Here is a 19,048-nt window from a genome sequence, read left to right as displayed (position 1 = left end):
AGTAGGAAAACCCTGACATCAGGGAGACAGGACTCAATTAAAGCAAGACCTTGAAATACATGAGGCAGCAGCGCCGAGCACGGGTCCATCAGCCATCCCTGTCAGGCTCCGGGGGCTGTGTGGCAGCAAGATCCATCACCTGGGGAAATAACCGCGGTGCTTACATCTTCAGCAGCTCCTTGATCTGCTGATAAACCCGTTAGGGGAAATAAATGGGTTTCTCCTGCCCGGACCGTCCACATCAGGGATGCGATTTGCAGTTTTACCCGGCCGCTGATAAGCCGAGGATCAGGAAGGAAAAGCTGCTTTAAGCATTCGCTAATAAAGCCCCAGATAAGAGCGGAGCAGCCCCAGGACCTCCCCAGGCTGGGATTTACAGCCCCAGGCTGGGATTCACAGCCCCAGGTTGGATTCACAGCCCCAGGTTGGGATTCACAGCCCCAGGTTGGATTCACAGCCCCAGGTTGGGATTCACAGCCCCAGGTTGGATTCACAGCCCCAGGTTGGATTCACAGCCCCAGGTTGGATTCACAGCCCCAGGCTGGGATTTACAGCCCCAGGCTGGGATTCACAGCCCCAGGCTGGGATTTACAGCCCCAGGTTGGATTCACAGCCCCAGGTTGGATTCACAGCCCCAGGTTGGATTCACAGCCCCAGGTTGGATTCACAGCCCCAGGTTGGATTCACAGCCCCAGGTTGGATTCACAGCGCCAGTCTGCTCGGGCCCTGGGGGGACCCATCCTCTCCCCCAGCCCCCCTGCACAGGCAGGGCTTGGTGCCATCAATATTCAAAACGGAGAGGGGCAAAAACCCCAATCAACTCCATAAAGAAAGTTCTGGGTGGAATTACTTAGAAGAAGAGTGAGGCTCAGAAACATAAATCGCTCCTGGCTTCGTTTCTAGGTAAGGAAAATGGATTTCCAGAACAATATCATTCTTTTGACACGCCTGTCCTGGTTTCACAGCTGCCAGAAAACAGGATAGGAAACAAATCCAAGACATTCCAGGATGTTCTGCTGGCTGGATGTCACCAGAGATGCCACCAAAAGATGTGGGACCGAAATGTCCCACCCTGAGGGACCCCAGGGGCTCCCGATGCCCCCACTTTAGTTATTAAACAAACTGTCCCACCCAGCAGCATCGGAGAGTGCAGCTGACAGACAACTTATTTCATTTTGTTTGGGTTTATTCATAGTTTTGAGAGCATTTCCTCTTCTTTTCCCCCTCCCAACTGGGGATTTATTCTTTCCAATTAGCTGTGGGCATCAGAACCTCTTTCATAGGGCAGCAGCTCTGCTTCCCTTCAAATCTCTTTCATGCTCCTGCTTAATAAATTGTGAATTTGATGTTTGTGTCCTCAGGTCTCCCTTCCAAATGGAAATGTGTCCTGGCCAGAGACCAGGCTGCTCAGGAAAGAGTTTGGGAAGGCAGTTGGGATGCCCAGTGATCACCAGGCACAGCCAGGGCAGAGAAAAGCATTTCCAGGTGACAAAGTCCCTCCAGGAGCTGCTGCTGACCCAGCAGCTCCATTCCTTGGTGCCACTGTGCCCCTGGCACACACACAGCCCCCACGTAACAGATATTTTGATGCCAATTCTGCACCCAAAAGTGATGTTAACACCCAGCACTGGCATTCCCAAGGCAGCCCAGCCTGAAGCTTGCCCTGCCATGGGGTTTTACAGACCAAGGCATGTGGGATGAGGCAGCAGGGGTGCCCCAGCAGCCACACTCTGGTCCCTGTTACATCCAACAGGCATGACTGATGCTCCATCACCAACAGGCAAAGGAGAAGCTTTTTCCCCAGGCAGCCCCTCAGCACTGATGGGGCAGAGACATGACAGGCAATAGCAGAGCCTCACTCAGCCCCATCACCCAAATTTACAGGCTGACTTGAGTTCCAACAAGGTTCCAGACAGATCATTATTTCCCATGACAGCGGCGAAGGTGAGCCAGCCACCTTTTATTTCAGCCTGGAGAAAAATGCTCCTGCCAGGGGATAATTTGGGCTCTCTGCAGTGGGAAGCAGCGCTGGATTGCTGAAAGGTGAAGGCTATTTTAAAAGCAGCTGAGCAGAAACAGTGGAAAAAGCTGCCCAGGGAGCTGATGTATAACAAGCGCTGCCTCACGAGGCATCCCGAGCCTCTCAGTCTTTAAAACTCGCTTAGACCTCCTATAAAATCTGGTTTTATTTAGTGTTTACAGCCCTGGGAGGTGAACTGCTGGTGGTTCCTGCTGGCAGACCCCCCGTGCCTCTCCCAGCCCAGCTGCTGCCCACCCAGCACTGGCAGCAGTCTGTGCCAGGGGACGCTTTGAGGCCGAGATGAAAGGTGCTGTGGAGCGGTGTTGCTGCTCAGCTCTGCGAAGAGAGGCTTGTGCTGCTTTTATTTAGACACACGCTGGCTGCAAGACACAAAAATTACTTAATCAATCCTTCCCCTCGGCTGGCGTCACAGGCAGGATGGAGGCTGCCCACGCAGTTTGGAGCTGAAGATGATAAATTGCTCTGGGATAACGGCAGCGTCTCCGTCCAGGGCAGGATGTGGCCAGGCTGACATGGGGGGTGCCCAGAGGACACAGCACCCTGTGGTGACACAGCAGGGACATGGGGAGGGCAGGCTGGATGTGCCAGCGGGTGTGGCACAGCTCCAGCGAGTGGCTGGGGCACAGGGCAGACCTCATGCACTCATCCTGCCTCTGCTCTCATCAGTCTGTGAGACAGAGGGGACAATCCTGCCAGGGATCCTGCAGTGCCAGATCAGGCTGCCACCCCACCAGCCTCCCTCGCCAGCCACACCAGGAGCAATCCCAGGAGCAAAAAAATGTTTCTGGCCCCTGATTTTCCAGCCACAGGTTTTATGGAGTGCAGGAATCTCCCCTTTCAACCTCACAAGCAGCAGCAGGGCTGAGCATCAACCTTACAGCAACACCTTGCCCTGGTGAGCAGCCCCACAAAAACAAACCAGCTCACCCCAGCCAGCACCAACCCAGCCAGGGGATGTGCCAGGAGGGGAAACTTCAGCAGTGGGGGGAAACGCCCTCAAAGCAAGAGGAGCAGCATTAAGGAAAGGGAAGAAGTAAAGAGTTCTATGGAAGATGGTTGCTTGGAGCTCACCTCTTGCTGTGCTGGCAATATCTGGGGCACACAGAGTCAGGATGTTGCTCTTCAGCTGCTCTGCCCTTGAATTCCCACCAGGAATTCCTCCCCTCTGCCCACTCACCTGAATCCCGAGCAGCCCCTGTGCCCTCACCAGCAGCTCCCACCATCCCTGGGGGGATGCTTAGCTCCATGCATGGACCAGCAGGGTGAAGAGCAGCCTGGAGGCTGGGGGGATCACTTTGGGCACCTCTGCCCTGCCTGAGGACCAGCAGCTTTCCCAGGAGCCAGCCCCATCCCACCCTTCACTGTCCAGCCCACACTGGCTCTTCCTGGGGGTACCAGGGAATGCTCCTGGCAGTCCCCAACGTGTCCATCCAACCCAGCCACTCCCTCCCCAGCTCCACATCCACAACAGCCACCAGCATCACCCCTGCCCCCAGCAGTGCAGCTCTCTCTCTGCCCAAGAACTCCCACAGAAGGGCTGGGTGTGGATTCCCCTTTAATTCACCACTTGTCAGGGGGAGGGTTAAAAAAAAATCAATAAATAAAACAACTTAGGATGCTTGAAGAAGATGAAAACCCTGAAACTGCAGTCTGCTGGTGGCTTGTCCCATTGCCAGAGGAGGGGAAGGGAGTTCCCAGCCCCTCTCTCCCCACCACCCCATCCCAGTGCCACCAGGTCCAGGTGGGTTCGGATGCGGTCGGACGATGCTCCTCGGGAAGAAAATGACTCCAGAGTTCAGGCCATGGTCATTCACAGTTGGCTGGTGGATGAAACAACCCCCAGAGTCCGACAGCCCCGGCTCAGCCACCGGCAGGGACCCGTCCCAGCTCCTCGGCCGCCGCAGAGTTCTGAGGAGAAGCCACGCGGTGCCGGTGTGGCAGGCGCGGTGTGGCCGGCCCGTCACAAGCAGTCCCTGCACAGAGCCACCTGTCCTTGGCGGAAATCGCGGCAGGGACACAGGCGCCGGTACTTGGCGTTGGAGCCGGCGCAGCTGAAGAGCAGCGGCTCCTTCTGGAGGTAGCACTCGTGGACGTTCTCGGCCACCGCGGGGTACAGATGGTTCATCTCATACTCGGTGCTGTCGCAGACGATGCTGAGCCTGGGGGCCAAGGCAAGGTGGTCAGGTCAGGTGAGGGTCTGCTGGGGGGTCACTGAAGGGTTTTTGTCCTTCCTGGGGAGGTTCCTTTGCTAAGGGTGGGGCAGGTCTTTGCTGAGCTCTGTTTGCCACCCCTTGGCTACATGTGAGTGCTCGTCACCAGCCCAACACGCCACGCAGGAAGGGGAGACCCTGGCAACTCAACCCTGCAGCCCAGAGACTGCCCCAACCCCACAGATGGCTCAGAATCACCCACAAAACCCCACCCAAATCCTAGGAGCTGGACTCAGTGATCCTTGTGGGCCCCTTCCAGCTCATGATGTTCGATGGCTGTCTTACAGCCCCTTGCTGACCAACAGTTCTGTCCTCTCTCCATGGACACCTCCTACTGCAGATAACACTCCCTGGAAGGGCCAGGGGATCAGTGAATTCCCACATGCTCCCCGTTAGCCGGGATTAACCACAAAACTGGGCTGGGCAGCAGCAAAAGCCCCGAGGAGCAGCAGAAATGCACAGCGTGGATTTTAACACCCCTCCCCTCCCAGACGGAGCAGCAGCACTGGCACTGCCCTCCCACCAACCCTTCCCAACTGACAAGTCCCTGAGTTAGCTTGGTTTAAGGTCTGGAGGAGGATGTGCAGGGGGAAGGAGTGAAAGGCAGGCCCCAGCTCTAATTTATCCTATAAAAATGTCAGCGGGACGCGCGGCGCCTGCCTGACCAGCGTGACAGCACCAGCAACGCTCGCATTTTAATTGCCCAGAGAGCAGCACGGAGCCCAGTGGCAGATTTATACTCTATTAAAACTTCACCACTGTGTGTTCAAAATGCAGTTTTATAGAGAGAGACATTAAAAAGGAGAGGAAGGGGAGAGAACATGTGGGAGGTGGAGAGGAATGGGGTCGGAAAGAGGCGGAACCGTGGTTGGAAACGCTGTTGTTGCCTGCTGAAGAGTGAAGCTGGGCCCTGACTTGGGCATGAAGGCTCATCACTGGGATTTTGGGAGGGGGAACATGAGGAAAAATGGGTGCAGGGGATGTGGGGAGCAAAGGGAACATCGTCTGTCTGGTGGCCCTCCCCACAAGCTCACTGAGAAGGCCCCAACTCACTGGAGAAACACCTCCTCCTTGTTGAGGAACCTGAAGAAGGTGGGCTCGCAGACCAGCCCGTGCCGCCGGCACGTCTCCGTGCACGTGTGCTGGGGCTCCGACACCCACACCTGCAGCGAGGCCACCGGGGGCCACGCCTGGGGAGCCCTCCCGGCGCTGGGGGACCACACCAGGTGGGTGGAGTTGGGGGACAGGGCCAGCAGGCTTGGAGGGCTTTGCATAGCAGGAGTCTTGGTCTTGGGAGACGGAGGAAGAGATGATGTGGTGCAGAAATCCTGGTGGCAGAGGAGATAATGGGTCAGCGCCCTGAGATGTTAACAGCAGGGAAGGGAGGCCACTGGTGGGACAGGAGGACACTTGGGGTGATGACTTTGCTCATCAGGTTGAGATCACTTGCATGCAGAGATGGCATCTCCTGCTGTGGGGGATGAACCTCTTCTCTCACCTCTTCTCCCACTGCTGCCTTATTCTCTGCAGCAGAAAGGCCCTGACCCAGCCCCGGCACCCCCAGGTATCCTCCACCAACCCCCAGCACCTCTGGTCCACGACAAGCCTCCCCCAGCCCCATCTCCTGGTGCTCTCTGCAATCAGGGCACAGCCTGCACAGTGCCCATGGCAGAACAGGGATGCTCCCCAGGAAGAAGAGGGAAATTTGGCCATGAGGACAGAGATGGTTCCCCAGGGAGGAAAGGGATTCTCCCCAACCTGGTGCTGAATGTAGGCGTGGATCCGCTCCAGCATCCCCTCGCAGGTGTACTCGTAAGGCAGGTAAGGGTCCACCTGTGAAGGGCAAGAGCAGAGCACAGGCAGCAGCTGGGGACAGCCTTGCCCTGCCCCTGAGACAGCAGAACCTTGGGCACGGCTCCCCCACCCACCAGAGCCCACAACTCGTGTCTGCCCACCAAAGCAAGCAGGGAAGAATCCTAGGGCTGGAGAGACCTCATAAAGTGATAAAGAGAGAGGAGTACTTTGGGTTCAACCTACTGGTGCAAATGAAATCACCCTGTTCCACTTTAGTCTACCTTCTCTCCACTTTTAGTGAGTTATAAAATCAAATCAGTTTTCATCCAATAGGTCACTTCAAACTAAAGCACAAACTGTTCCAGCCCAACAAACACTCTGCAGCTGTGGGCAAGGGTGGAGCAATCTTAAAATACAGGGGAAGAGGTAGCATTGGAAAAGATGCCAAGCTAATCCAGAGCAAGAGCATCTCGGTGCTGCCCCAGGTCTGGTCTGGCATCCTCTGTTCCCCTGACCACTCAGAGAGGAAGCTCCAGGCTCCGAACCACAAAACTGGCCAGGAAAGGACAGAGCTGGGACCGGCTGTGCACAACCCAGGGAAAAGCATCTCCCTTTTCCCACTGCCACATCACTGAGGGTTTGCTGCCCAGTGCAGGTGGCTGTGGTGGGGTGGAAGCCATCGTCTCTGCCAGTCCCAGGGGCTTGGTGGTCCCTGCTGGGATGGGGCAGGAGCTGGGTGAGCACTGGGATGGAGCAAACACTGGTTCCCACATGGATGTCAGTGCTGTCCCTGCACCTCCACGTCCAGAACTGCTATTTACAGAGTCAGCAGTGCTCAAACCATGGGATATTTTCAGTGTGGGTTACAAAATGCTCCTGCTCTCCAGGAGACTCTGCCTGCCCTCCCTCCTCTGCACAGTGGCTCAGCAGTGTCCCCACATGAGCTTGTCCATGGCACTGTGGTGGCACAGGTTCCAGGGCAGGCAGGAGCAGCCAGGAGCAGCCTGGAACAGCCAGGAGCTGCCAGCCAGGCTCCCTGCCTTCAGCAGGACCAGTGCCTGCCCCCAGGTTTGCAGTGATTTTCCCCATGGGAAGAGCACTGCCACAAGGGCTTGTGATTGATGCCTCCCTTCCCTCTGGAACAAATTATTTTTAAGGAATTTTCTGCCCTGGGAAGACATATTTTTCCACAGTCCCTTATTTTTCCAGAGAGATGTTAGATGAGGTGCAGGAGGTTGGTGCATGGAAGGGGCCAGTCCTGGGACCTCCTTTCCCCTTGTGCATCTCTGCAGAGCTTTTATTCAGAAGGATTATAAGCAAAACCACCCAAAGATAATTAATCCAGAAAACTGATGCTTCTATTTTCTGAGCTCTGCACCTCCAAAATAGCTATTTCCTTTTGAAGTACCTGTCAAAACCAAGCTCAAAGGCTCAGTCTGCTGAGAACCCTCTAAGCATCTCCCTGCCATAAATATCCCACCTGAGATCTCAGACAGGCTGGAAAGCACAGCTGTTTCATCTAATTACAGATGTGCACGCTAATCAGGGCTGACACAGTGACAGGCACCAATCCTGCCTCTGAATTCCTGATGGGCTCTCAGTTAACTGGGGCAGAGCCCTCTCAAAGCAAAATTGCCTGTCTGGGTTTCAGAGCCAGGCTGGGACTGCGTGGCACAGGTTTGGAGGAGACAAAGCACCCCTTGCTCAGCATCACCAGTGCTCAGTTTCATCTCAACCCTGCTTTCATGGGGGGCCTTTCCCCTTTGCCAGGCACAATTCCAGAAGCAGCCTCATCCCCCAGAACACTGCAGCACCTCACACAGCCCCTCCTTGTGCCTTCACATGTATCCAGGGGTGCAATCCCACCTCTCCAAGGCTCCCAGGGGCTCTGTGGGATCCCTGGGCATCAGGAGTGGGCTGGAGCCCACTGCAGCCCCTGCTCCTCCAGCCCCTCTCCCTCTCAGGGGTCCCCCAAAGGCTCTCACTTCCCTCTGCTCCCCTCTCCAGGTTTTGTTAGGATTCAGCTTGCGCACTCAAGACTGAGAAAATGCCAATTTTGAGAAGATAATTGTTTAATTAAGACCTGACAGGCTCGGCCTCTTCTCAACAGCCAAGCTGTTAATGGCACTCCTCACGGGGAGCTCAGGATGTCCCCAGAGCCCTGGGAGGGAGGAGGAGGAGGAAGAGGAGGGGGGTTATGAGGTGGGGATCACTGCATCCCACTGCAGGATGATGCTGGCATGGGAGGGAATGGAGGGGTTGGTAAGATGGGCTTTGCCATCCTGTGGGGAACACAGAGCCAGAGCTTCCCAGCCCCAGCGCTCCCTCCATCAGCCAAGCAGGGAGTTACTGGTGTCCCATGGGGCTGCCACCACGAGAGCCCTGGGTTCAGAGTCTCCAGCTGGAAGGGAATATGAGGCCTCCTTCATTCAAAAGAAAAAGAAAGAGGGGAGGAAAAAAATCTGAACGTCATCAGACAAATAAGTAGAAAAATAATGCAATTCTGTGCTGGCACGTAACAGCAGGCTGGAACATTTTAACCAGCTATTTTCACTGTGATGTTTAATGTGCCGCTCTTTCAGGCATAGTCTGAAATGTATAATTTTCCATTATAGTCCTGTATGTTTGACTTTAATATAATGAAGCCTTCTCCCTTCACTACACCAGAATATTGGGTCTATTAAATTGCTTGTGCGAGGACTGGTTTTGACAATGGGAAAAGCTGAAGGCCCAGAAAATGGTGGTGCTTGCTAACCTCTCTCCTTCTCCAGCCTCTAACCCCAGGATTAGAGACAGAATCCATCACTGGGACAAGCCTCCAGCATCACCTTTCCCAGGGGGACACCACCCCCTGGCCCTGTGCTGAGATTTCATCTCTGGGGTAGAGGGGTTTGGTGCTTCCCTGATTTTAACTTTCCTCATAAATAGGTCAGGGATGCAAAGAATCAGGGAAAGCCAGAACTGCTCCAAGTGAGATGAACAGCAGAGACACAGCCTGCCAAAAACCTTGCCCAGCAGCTGCAGGGCAACCTGGAATGGGTGTCACCTCCAAAAGGATGAGATAGAGCAGCACAAGGGCTGTTCTTGGGGGAAAAGAACACAGATTGCAAACCCCAGCCACGTCCCAGGCATGATTCAGCTCTGCCTCCAGAAGGAAGAAGTTTCTTTCAGGCAGAACTAGGTTGGGAGGGACGCCGGCTGCATCCCAACTGCTCTGTTTGCACAAAGGCAGCAGCCAGCCCTGCGCCTGGGGAGCTGTGCCAGCCCAGCAGGAGCTGTGGGAGGGCACAGCCTGCCCCGAGCTGCAGCCCTGCGGGTCAGCAGGAGAAACTGGGGTGCTGCAGTGACGCTAAAATATTGCTGAGAGCCAGTAAATCCCCCTCAGACCAAAGCAGGGAGAGCTCCTTGTCAGCTTGACCACACCAGAGTTACTGCCAGCTTCATGAACCAGCTCCCAGATTCCCAGACAGGCTCTCAGCATCCTGGTTCTCAGCCCCTGCTCCCCAGCACAGCTTCCAGCTGATGGCAAAGCCAGCTTTCCCACAAAATCCCATATCCCCAAAAATGTCTTACTGAGTTCTGGCCTAGAAGATACAAAACATCTCTGGGATATGTGATTTTACGGTCATACGAGAACAAAAATTCCCTAAATAAAATCAATTTCAGGTCAGTTTTCAATTTCCAATGTTTTCATCCATCAGGGAGAGGGAAAATGTTGTGTTTCAGGTTCAATCTGTCTGAGTTGGTGAAGCAAAGGGAAATGCATCATTTCAGATCCAGCATTCCTTTCAATAAATTGGCAGGGTATTTCCAAACAAAGGCAGGCAGATGGGAAACAAAACCATAGTATTTCATTCCAGTAATTTTGAAATGAAATGTTTTGACAGAAAAAAAAAATAAATTGATGTTGGTTATTCTGAAACACAGACAAATTTATTAGATATTCCAATAACAAAACACCCCATTTTGCCTTCAGGGGGGAAAAAAATAGGAGTCAGTAAAATAATTCCTCCAAACTCCAGTAACTGGCTGGGAACAGGACCACTAAATTGCCCAGCTACCATCTCTCTGCTGCTCCTCCTGCTAATGCCCTTGTTTTCAATTCCTGCTGTAACAAACAGTATTTTAAAGACAAGATACCCATGAACTCCTGGAGCCAAAGCCCATAATAAGGCTTTTAAACCTGTAAGGTAGGTCAATTTTTAGGCTTAATTGCCTTGACAACATCTCTAATAAAGCAGGCCTTTCTATTTAAAAGATAAAAAGGTGGTGGGGGGGAAGGAAAGAGGCTGCTGTAAGTTATTCACACTCACTCCCTGCTCTGCTCTGGGAGGATTTATACAATGTCTTTAAAACCCCAGGGAGGGGAGCTGTGGATGTTGTTGGGAAGGACCTCGTGTCGCAGAGCAAATGGGGCCTCAGCAACTGGAGTTGTTCATCTGGGGCAAATTTAGGACTCCCAGCAGCTGAGGGTAATTCCAGAGGCTGGGATGCTTCGTGGGAGGGCACTGCAGAGGGGGTCCTGATCCCAGGGTGGGAATGAGGAGAAGAGCTGGGACAGGGGCTTGATTTGGGGCAAAACCCCCTTTTTTGGGTTGGGCACAGCAGCAGCACACTCCAGTGAGTGCCCAGTTCTGGACACCAGCTCCTCCTGCCCAGTGCCCATCACGCCACCAAACCCTTCCCTAAAATCCTTTTCAGTTCTTTAATTTTTAACCAGACCATTAAGCACCTAAATGACCTGGTACACATCCAGCCAACACTGCAGCAGCACAACACAGCTGCCCAGGAACCAGCACAGCCCTTTCTCCATCCTCAACCTCACCATTCTTTAATTACTTTAACAGCACCACAGCACCAGGCTTCACTGTTTGTTTTCTTCTCTTCTGGAAAAACTGAAAATTCCCTTCTCTCTCCCAAAACAGCTCCCAGCCTCCCGCCCACCGCAATTCCTTCACTTCAGGGCTGTCTCCAGCCCAGATGGTGGAGGGTCAAGCTCTGACAGCCTGGCAGCACAGCAGCAGGGATGTCATTATTTTTAATTTCATTCTAATCGAGATACAGGAATGAATGTGCAAAACAACAACTGTTTTCCTACGTCGGGTTTGATCAGTCTTTACAAACTCACGGAGAAAATGAGAAGAGCTGCAGTAAATCACCCTGGAGGAGGTGACACACAGGGTGATGGCACAGCCACATTACCTGAATCAGGTCCCCAGATTGCCACAGGCACCCACCTCTGCAGCTTCTAATGCAGGGGAAGCAAGGATGAGCCTTCTCTGACCAGCAGCACACCTGTGCCCCCAAATCCCACCCAGCACCGTGAACCCAGGGTTCCACAGCACATCCCTGTCCTCCAGAGAGGATGGCTCAACCCAGAAGCCAGCAAAATGGCTATCAGCACTTTCCTCCCCTCCAGGAAAACCGATTTGAATAATTTGGACAGTTTGAAAGGCTCCTGTCACAGGGTGAGAGGTAAATATTAATGAGGGAGCGTTTCTGGAGTGGGCACAGCAGGAATGCTGCTTTCCCTGGCGTTCTACATCCCTCAGAGACAGCTCCTGAAGTTATTCCCATCGATTTGCTCCATCCCAAGGTAAGGATCAGTGAAATGGGGGAAAGGCAGGTGCAGAGGGCTGCGGCTCTCTGGGTGTTCTGGTGAACCATCAGAAGTGCTGCTCGGAGGCCTGATGGGTGCCTGGGGATCACCCTTGGCATTGTGCCCGGTGAGGTGGGCTGGCAGGGCGGTACTTCTTTTGCTGTTTTCTATGGGAACTGAATGCCATAACAGGAAACAAGGGGAGCAGGAGTGAGGGGAGGCACTGCTCCTGCCACCAGGTCTTGTTGCCGGGTCACACTCCACCAGGACCAAGTGGCTTTCCTGCAAACCAGACTGTGCCGGGTGAGAGGGGTTACTGAGCCCCTTGTTTGTTGGTTCATCTTCATTTTCTGCTGATGTGAGTGGCTGGGATGTGGTGAGGGAGCCTGGTTTACCTTTTGGATGTAAGAAACTAAATGTTGATTTTTATTTCCCACCTCCTTTCTCTGGTAACTTGCTGAGAAGGCTGAGGGATTTCTTTAGAAATGACACACACACACACGGAGCCCCTGTCCATATTAGACTCCGTCCAGATATCATTATTGAGATTTGTGCACTTCACACTAAGAACTTCATTATCACACCAGCTCCCAGAACTGCTCTACACCTGCAGCAGCCTCAGCCCCTGCCCCCAAACCTTATCTCAGCCTCCCCTTGCTCCAGACCTACCCACAGGATTCCCAGGGGATCCCTCAAAGGCACAGCTCTGCCCTGAGGAAACACCTACAGTGCTCCTGCCAGAGCAAGGTGGGAGCATGTGTGCCCCTGGGGCTGCAGGAAAGGATGAAAAAATCCAGAGAGGAAAAGAAATTAATGTCTGAAAAGGAGAGCCAGGCTCCAACATCTGCTGCTGCTTGTCCAAACCCAGCAGCAGGGAGGTCACCCCAAAACTGCTCCGAGCCATACCTGGGTCCTCATGATGGTTTTGATGGCAGCTTCGAACTCCTCGGAGTTGTTGTAGTCAACAGTCCACACGTGGGGCTTCCCGATGAACTCTTCAGCATACGGGTGTTGGGAGGACACCTGAAACACAGCAGTGCCAGCTTTGCAATCCCTGCTGGAACGGCTGCTGCTTCCTGCTGGCAGCTGGGTGGCAGAGAGGAGCAGCAGCCTCACAGCCACACTGGGCTTTAACACTGCACCAGGGAGTGCTGGAGGAAGGTTTCCTCTGAATCCAGGTGCTCCCCAACTTCAGGATGATGTGCTATAATTCCCACTGGGTTGGGATGCCCCATTCCCAGCAGCACTGAATTCCTTTTGCAGGCTGGAATATCTCCATCTCGGTAACACAGGAACAATTTAACCTTGACCTCAGCCACTCTGTGGGTCTGGATGGTAAAAACGCACCAAAGCAGGAAAGGCCTGTGAAGGCACCACATCTCCCAGCTCTAGAAACAAGGCAGGGGGAAAATTCATTGCCACTGAAGTCTGGGCGAGTCTGGCACTGGGGGACAGCAGTGCTGGAAGCTGCATTCCCCTGCTGCCACAGGCAGCCCACTCACTGGCACTCCACAGGTACTGACATCTTTCTTCTCCCTGGGCTGCCCACCCAGCTGATTTCTGAGGATCTGCCTCTTTTGTGTCAGCCCTGAGGTGCCTTTTCAGCCCTGCTCTCCCCTGGGAAGGGAACAGAGAGGTTGCTGAGCAGAGGAGGTGTTTTGGGGGCACCACAAAACATGGCAGAGGGGCCTGAACCGCTGCCAGCTGCAGAAGAAGAGCTGTGTGGTTTATCCTCCTCATTGCTGTCCCTCCTCATTTCTTTCCCTGCAGATTGATCACCTCCTTCCCCTCCGGCACATGAACACCCTGAGGCATTTCACAGCCCTCACCCCGGCTGCCAGCCGGCTCCAGGCTGGGGTACAGCCCCAGCCCCACCCGAATGGGTGTTAACTCCTAATTCGGGGGGTGCAGGACAGCCCAGTCCAGCTGCACAGCCCCCAGCTCGGTGAGGGAGCCTCGCTCTGCATTATCCACTTTATTAATAATAAAAGAGGCAATTTTCTCAAGCCTTTAAGTTTTAAAGAGTTCCTGCTCTACTTAGATTGAATTCCCAGCCATGGGCAAGCCTGGAGGGATTTCATAGCCCTGCAGGTCCTGCTGTCCCTGTGGGCACAGAGGGATGAGCAGGGGAGCATCATCCTGGGAGCAGGGTGTGGGGGATGATGGATCTGGGCTCCTGCACCACCTTCTCCTTGGAAACCCCAAACCTAGAGCAGAGCCCCTTCTCCCCGAGGCAGATCCCCAGACCCCATCAGCAGACATCCACAGAGGAAATCTTGCCGAAGGAAGAAAGCACCCTCAGTGTGGCAGCTGCTCTTCCCCAGGCTGGCCCAAGCCCAGGGGTGGCTCCATGCAGCCCCCACACCACATTTACCTCTCTGGATGTGGGTTTCCCGCGGAAGAACTCGTGGTTGAGGGAGCTGTGGGGAGGGTTGAACCGCGCCTGCAGGAAAACGCAGCCGTTGGCGATGGCCTCCAGCGGGGCCGGGCCCTCGTAGGGGAACCCAAAGCCAATGAAGAGCTGCAAGGCAGAAACACAGCGCTGCTGGGTGATTGTTCCCCACAGGGAAAGCTCCCAGATAAACCCATCAACATCCCCTCTCTGCTCCTGCACACCAGGCCTCTAATGGGGTTCGATAAACTGGGCTCAAAATTCCCCCTTTTCCATCAACCACAGCCATGGGGTGTCCAGGAGCTGCAGGTTCCTCCGTGGTGCTCACAACCATCACTTTGGCTCTGCATGGAGCAACTCGGCTTTGCCAAAGCTGTTTGGGCTGGTAAATCAGGAATATTTCCTCCAGGCACCAGCTGAAGGCAACAGGGATGCACCCACACCCACACACTCCAAGAATCTCGTTTATTTTTATCACAGCTATAAGGTGGGAAAGAAACTCCTCACCCCACTCAGCAATAAATGAATTAATGAGGAAACTTTGTGCTCTGCCTGTGGACAGTCTGCAAAGAGAAACCCATCAGACACATCTTGATCTGAAATGTGCTCTGCTCGGTTCCTGCCTAATTATCCCCGGCTGAGAGGCTCGTGGTTAATTATCCCAGCTGGGAGTGGCTGCAAGCCGGGGAGGAGCACGGGGAATGGAGGTCCTGGGATGCCCTCACCCACCTTTGCCTTCCTCAGCAGCTGCTGGAACTCGTGCTGGGGCAGCAGTCCGTGGTTCTTCACGAACGCCGGCACCTCGGGTGGCCTCTGTGTCTCGTAATAAACTGTGCCATGGATCTCCATGTACTTGTTGAGGATGGCCAGGAACTTCTCCTTGCCCTGGGGAGGAAGGCAGAGACGTGAACTACACCAAAGGATGGGTCTGACCTCCCCTTCACTGTTACGGGGGCGTTAACTCTCAAAATGCTGTCCCACAGCACCTGCCATGCTTCAGGCAGACACACAGCAGGGCAAAATCCCCACCCTCCCCTCCTCATTCCTTGGAAACACATCCTGGACTGCCCCAGGCTCCTGGAGAGCCTGAATGGCTGCAGGATCCATCACTCTGATCAAGTTCCTGCCTTCCCTGTCCCCTCCAAGGGCAACTTCCACTCTGGAGCTGCTGAATTAAAGGCTTCAGAGGGTTCAGAAAGAAGTCTGCAAAGACCAGAGCTTGCTAATAGCCTCTTATTCCAAGTAACAAGTTCCAAGGATTTTCTCATTCAGATTTAATCCTGTTTCACCACCTGGAAAATGAAGGGGGTCATCAATTTTCTTCTCTTGGAAGCTTCCCTCCTTTTGCTCCAAAGCAGCCTTTCATTTTAACAATTTGTCCGCTGCAGATTTTTTTTTGCTTGAAAAAACCACAAAGGGGCCATCCTTTGGATGCTGAATTTTCCAGTGCTGCTACATCCCCAAAAGAGCAAAGACCAGGGGGAATAAGGAGTTATAAATGGGGAATTTGAGAAAACTCTGTACATTGCCTTAAAGCCTCCTCGAATGCTGCATTTCTTCCCTCAGCCATGGATCCCTGGAATTCTCCAAGGCTCTAAGGCTTTCCCAGCTTATTAAAACTTCAGCTCCTATTGTGAGCCAGAGGCAAGAAGTTCAGAGGGGTAGGAAATGAGAAATAAAGGGAAGGGAGGTTTAATTAAATATTTCTAAATGTCAAAAACATCCTGCTTTGGAGGGGGTGTTTGGCCCAAGGCTGCTAAGTAAGCACCTGGCTCCAGGAGATGGAGGTGGTCTTTGCCTTTCTAGACCTCAAAATCACTGAAAATAAGGAAAAAAAACCCTCTATTCCCTTTTTTATTCCATGGAGTGATAAGATGGGAAGTAGAGGCCAGGCAGCCTGGCCTCAAGGAACCAGCAAGGCTCAGTCCCAGCCTCTTCACCCAGGAATAAATTACCCCAAATATGCAGTTTGGGGAAAACTGATGGTGTTTGTGAGTTCTGACTCAAAACAGCAAATGCCTGTAGCACTCAGAGTGGAAGGAAATGTCCATTCTGGGGTTTAACTCTCTTTAGTGCCTTCCCAAATTACCTTAACTAAACTCCAAGGAAACTTCTGGATAAGAAAGGGCAGGGGAATGGTAGAAAAATAAGACAAGATGTTGCAGTTCTCCTAAAATGAGATTTAGTGGGTTTCAGTAGGGAGCCCCCCAGCCAGGCAGAGACAGGGGGGATTTGCTCTCAGGCCTGAGGAGTGATGGAAATCCCACAAACACCAGTAAAGAGGAGATGGAGTAGCTGGATCCTGGCTCACCACAAGCATCCCTGCTAATTAGCAGCTGCTAATCAGGAAAGCTGGCAAGGAGAGGAGGTACAGCCCCCACTGCATCAACCCACATCAGTCCCAGCAGCTCCAGAGGACCAAGCCCACGTCAAGGCAAAGTCAACTCCGACAAAAACCTTTTCTCTCCCGAGAAGAGGCGCAGAGGCAAAGCCCAGCAGCAGCTGGTGTGGTACAGTACCTGCAACTGGAGCAGCCCCAGGCAGTGCACAGAAGGAAAAATAGAAATAAATCAACAGACAATGAGAATTAGCTCCTTTTTACAGCCCTGCAAGGAAAAGCAGCTTGCTAGCTCTGGATAAGATGGGGGGAGCCCCATCTGGAGATGCAAGGGGATGTTTTGGGGGCTGGAGGGGCTGTTCCCATGCAGTGACCCACCCCTGTCCCCCAGCTGCTCCAGGCTTGGGGAGCACAACCCCTTTTCACAGAGTGCTTGAAAGCAGACAAAAACTATCCCCATCATAATGCAGCAATCACTGCAATTAATTAGTGACAATCATTATAATTAATTACACAAAATCATCGATACAAAATCCTCAGCCTCAAAACTTGCTGGGAGGAAGCATCACTCAGAGCAAGGAGCAGGGAATGGCATCCCACCAGCCTCTCCCTGTTTGCTTGGAGGCTCTGGATGTGTCACATCACTCCCCCAGGAGAGGGACAAGGACAATCCTCCACGAACACACCCAGATCTGCACCTGCACAGCTCGGGGTGAGAGCCAGAGGCTCCCAGCTCTGCCTGTGCCTACCCCTGCCTGCCTGGCTTGTCCCCACCAGCCCAAGGTCACCCACCTTCCAGATGCTGGCCTCCTTGCCATACACCACGGCCATGCTGCTCACTTTGTTGGCCTTGATGAGCTGTTTCTCGGTCTGGTTGAGCTCCTCTGACACAAAGCCCATGAAGGAGTTGTCGGGAGTGTGAGCTGTGGGCACCAAGGGGAGGAGACACGTGGCTGGACAGTTGTTTTTTGGGATGACTCCAGGATTGGGGATACAGCCTGAGATGAGCCCAGCTCCGGAGTTTTGTTGGAGTATGGAGGAAAATGGAGCTTGAATCCCTGTTCAAGCAGCTCATGAAATCCAGGATTCAGCCCCACTTGAGCAGCTCTTCACACACTGAGGTGTTTTTAAGGCTGCCAGAGGGGCTTTATCCAGCCAGGAAAAAGCAATGCTTGAGTCACCCAGCAGCCAGTGGGACACTGGGCTCTTCTCAGGCCTGCACATCTCCCGTCCATGCCACAGGCTGCTGTCACATTCAGGATCCCAGCTGAGAGCAAACCAGGCTCTGTAACCAACACCACCCCAGCTGGAAGCTGCTGGCAGTGCCCTGACAGTGCTGGAGCAGTGGAAGGAGCCTGGTCTCTCTCCCTGGATCATTCTGTAGCCCAAGAGGTGGCCCAGCAGGAGCTTCTTGTGGGCAGGGGAAGCAGGAGCAGAGCCGGGGAGCACAACACTGCCTGAGCTTCACCTCATGGATTATCTCAGACCCTCAGAACCACCCTGGCAGGCCCCCACTGATGCCTTAAGTTTTATCTTTTACATTTTTCAGATCCTGTCCTGCATTAGGGTATAACTCTGAATTCCAAACAGAGTGTTAGTAAGCTCTCTTCACAGTTTGGTCAGACAGAACAATCCTTCCAAGCTTCAATTCAAGACTCAAGCACACTCCACAGCCTCAGGCCCCAAAAAGTATAAACAAAAGTGAATTGGGGGAAGCAAACTGGGGGAATATAACTTCATTACCTGAAGCTATAACTGGAGAATTAACCCCTGATATGCAAAAATACCAAACTTATATCATGACCACCATCCACCTTGGGTGCAGCCTCTGCCAGGCTTTTGCACAGCCCAAGGTGTATCTATAAAAGACCTTTAATAAACACCTACTTTATTATTTTAATACATTTTAACGTCTAGGCTGTGCTGTAGGCAGCCTGTCCAGGCAGCAGCACTTACGGAACATGGTCATGAACTGGGTGGGCTGCAGGTTCCAGTAGCCCCAGTTGGTGCGGTAGCCACGCAGCGTGGCGTACTCCTCGTGGTTGTAGGCCGGCTCTGTCCCGAACGTGTCGATCACCCTGACACGGCACCTGAGGAACAGACACCCCCTGAGGACATCTGCTGTCCCCAGGAACCTCGTCCCTCGTCTGCAGCCCGAGCAGAGGGGTCCCAAGGAGCCCTTCCCAACGCTGCTCCCTCCCTGCAGGAGGATTTCCCTTCGCAGGACCCTGCCACAGTGATGAACCTCCCAAAGGATTATTAATGCCTTTCCCAATATCCTGGGAATGCTGAGGCAGGCACTACCAGCACAAGGCTGAGGAGAGAAGAGGAACAACAAGCAAGGGAAGAGCAAAACAAGCTGAATGCAAGAGCAAATGCATTTATAATAAAAGCAATAACGCAGCTTGTCATTTTTCTCTCTAATAAAATTGTGTAGGATAGTGGAAGAGATGGGAAAAAACATAATAAATAGCAGGTCTATCAGCACTAAATTAAATCACAGATTTTCCTGGCTGGTGATGTACCAGGGGACGATGACATTTGTCTTGATGCTCAAGGAGCTGGGGACAGGGCTCCTTACAGATTCCCAAGGCTCACACTCCTCTCCTTGCTGTGCCCACCCCTGGCTGCAGGAGTGGAATGCAAGCACATATCAACACACTGCAGGCACGTG

General features: G+C 53.3%; 1 protein-coding gene across 4 annotated transcripts in view; it reads right to left on the bottom strand.

The window, feature by feature from the left end:
* Positions 1-3,579: 3,579 nt before the first annotated feature.
* Positions 3,580-19,048, bottom strand: part of MGAT5B (alpha-1,6-mannosylglycoprotein 6-beta-N-acetylglucosaminyltransferase B) — a 65,779-nt gene continuing 50,310 nt past the window's right edge. For 3 of the 4 annotated variants that reach the window (XM_005526803.3, XM_088065512.1, XM_088065511.1), the window contains 8 exons: positions 18,331-18,464; positions 17,167-17,297; positions 14,766-14,921; positions 14,019-14,165; positions 12,551-12,667; positions 6,010-6,084; positions 5,305-5,579; positions 3,580-4,200 (listed from right to left, as the gene is read on the bottom strand). In XM_005526803.3, the coding sequence (XP_005526860.2) occupies positions 4,002-4,200; positions 5,305-5,579; positions 6,010-6,084; positions 12,551-12,667; positions 14,019-14,165; positions 14,766-14,921; positions 17,167-17,297; positions 18,331-18,464 (1,234 nt within the window). In that variant the 3' untranslated portion in view covers positions 3,580-4,001. Of the gene's footprint in view, positions 4,201-5,304; positions 5,580-6,009; positions 6,085-11,068; positions 12,040-12,550; positions 12,668-14,018; positions 14,166-14,765; positions 14,922-17,166; positions 17,298-18,330; positions 18,465-19,048 lie in introns of those variants that run through there. The other variant, XM_088065513.1, reaches the window with a different exon arrangement.

Source organism: Pseudopodoces humilis, chromosome 21 (assembly GCF_049639895.1).
Source record: "Pseudopodoces humilis isolate 2021_Gansu_Grassland_sample_001 chromosome 21, ASM4963989v1, whole genome shotgun sequence".
Lineage (NCBI taxonomy): Eukaryota > Metazoa > Chordata > Aves > Passeriformes > Paridae > Pseudopodoces > Pseudopodoces humilis.
Note: the sequence above shows the minus strand (reverse complement) of the source record. Positions and strands in the feature narration are given on the sequence as shown.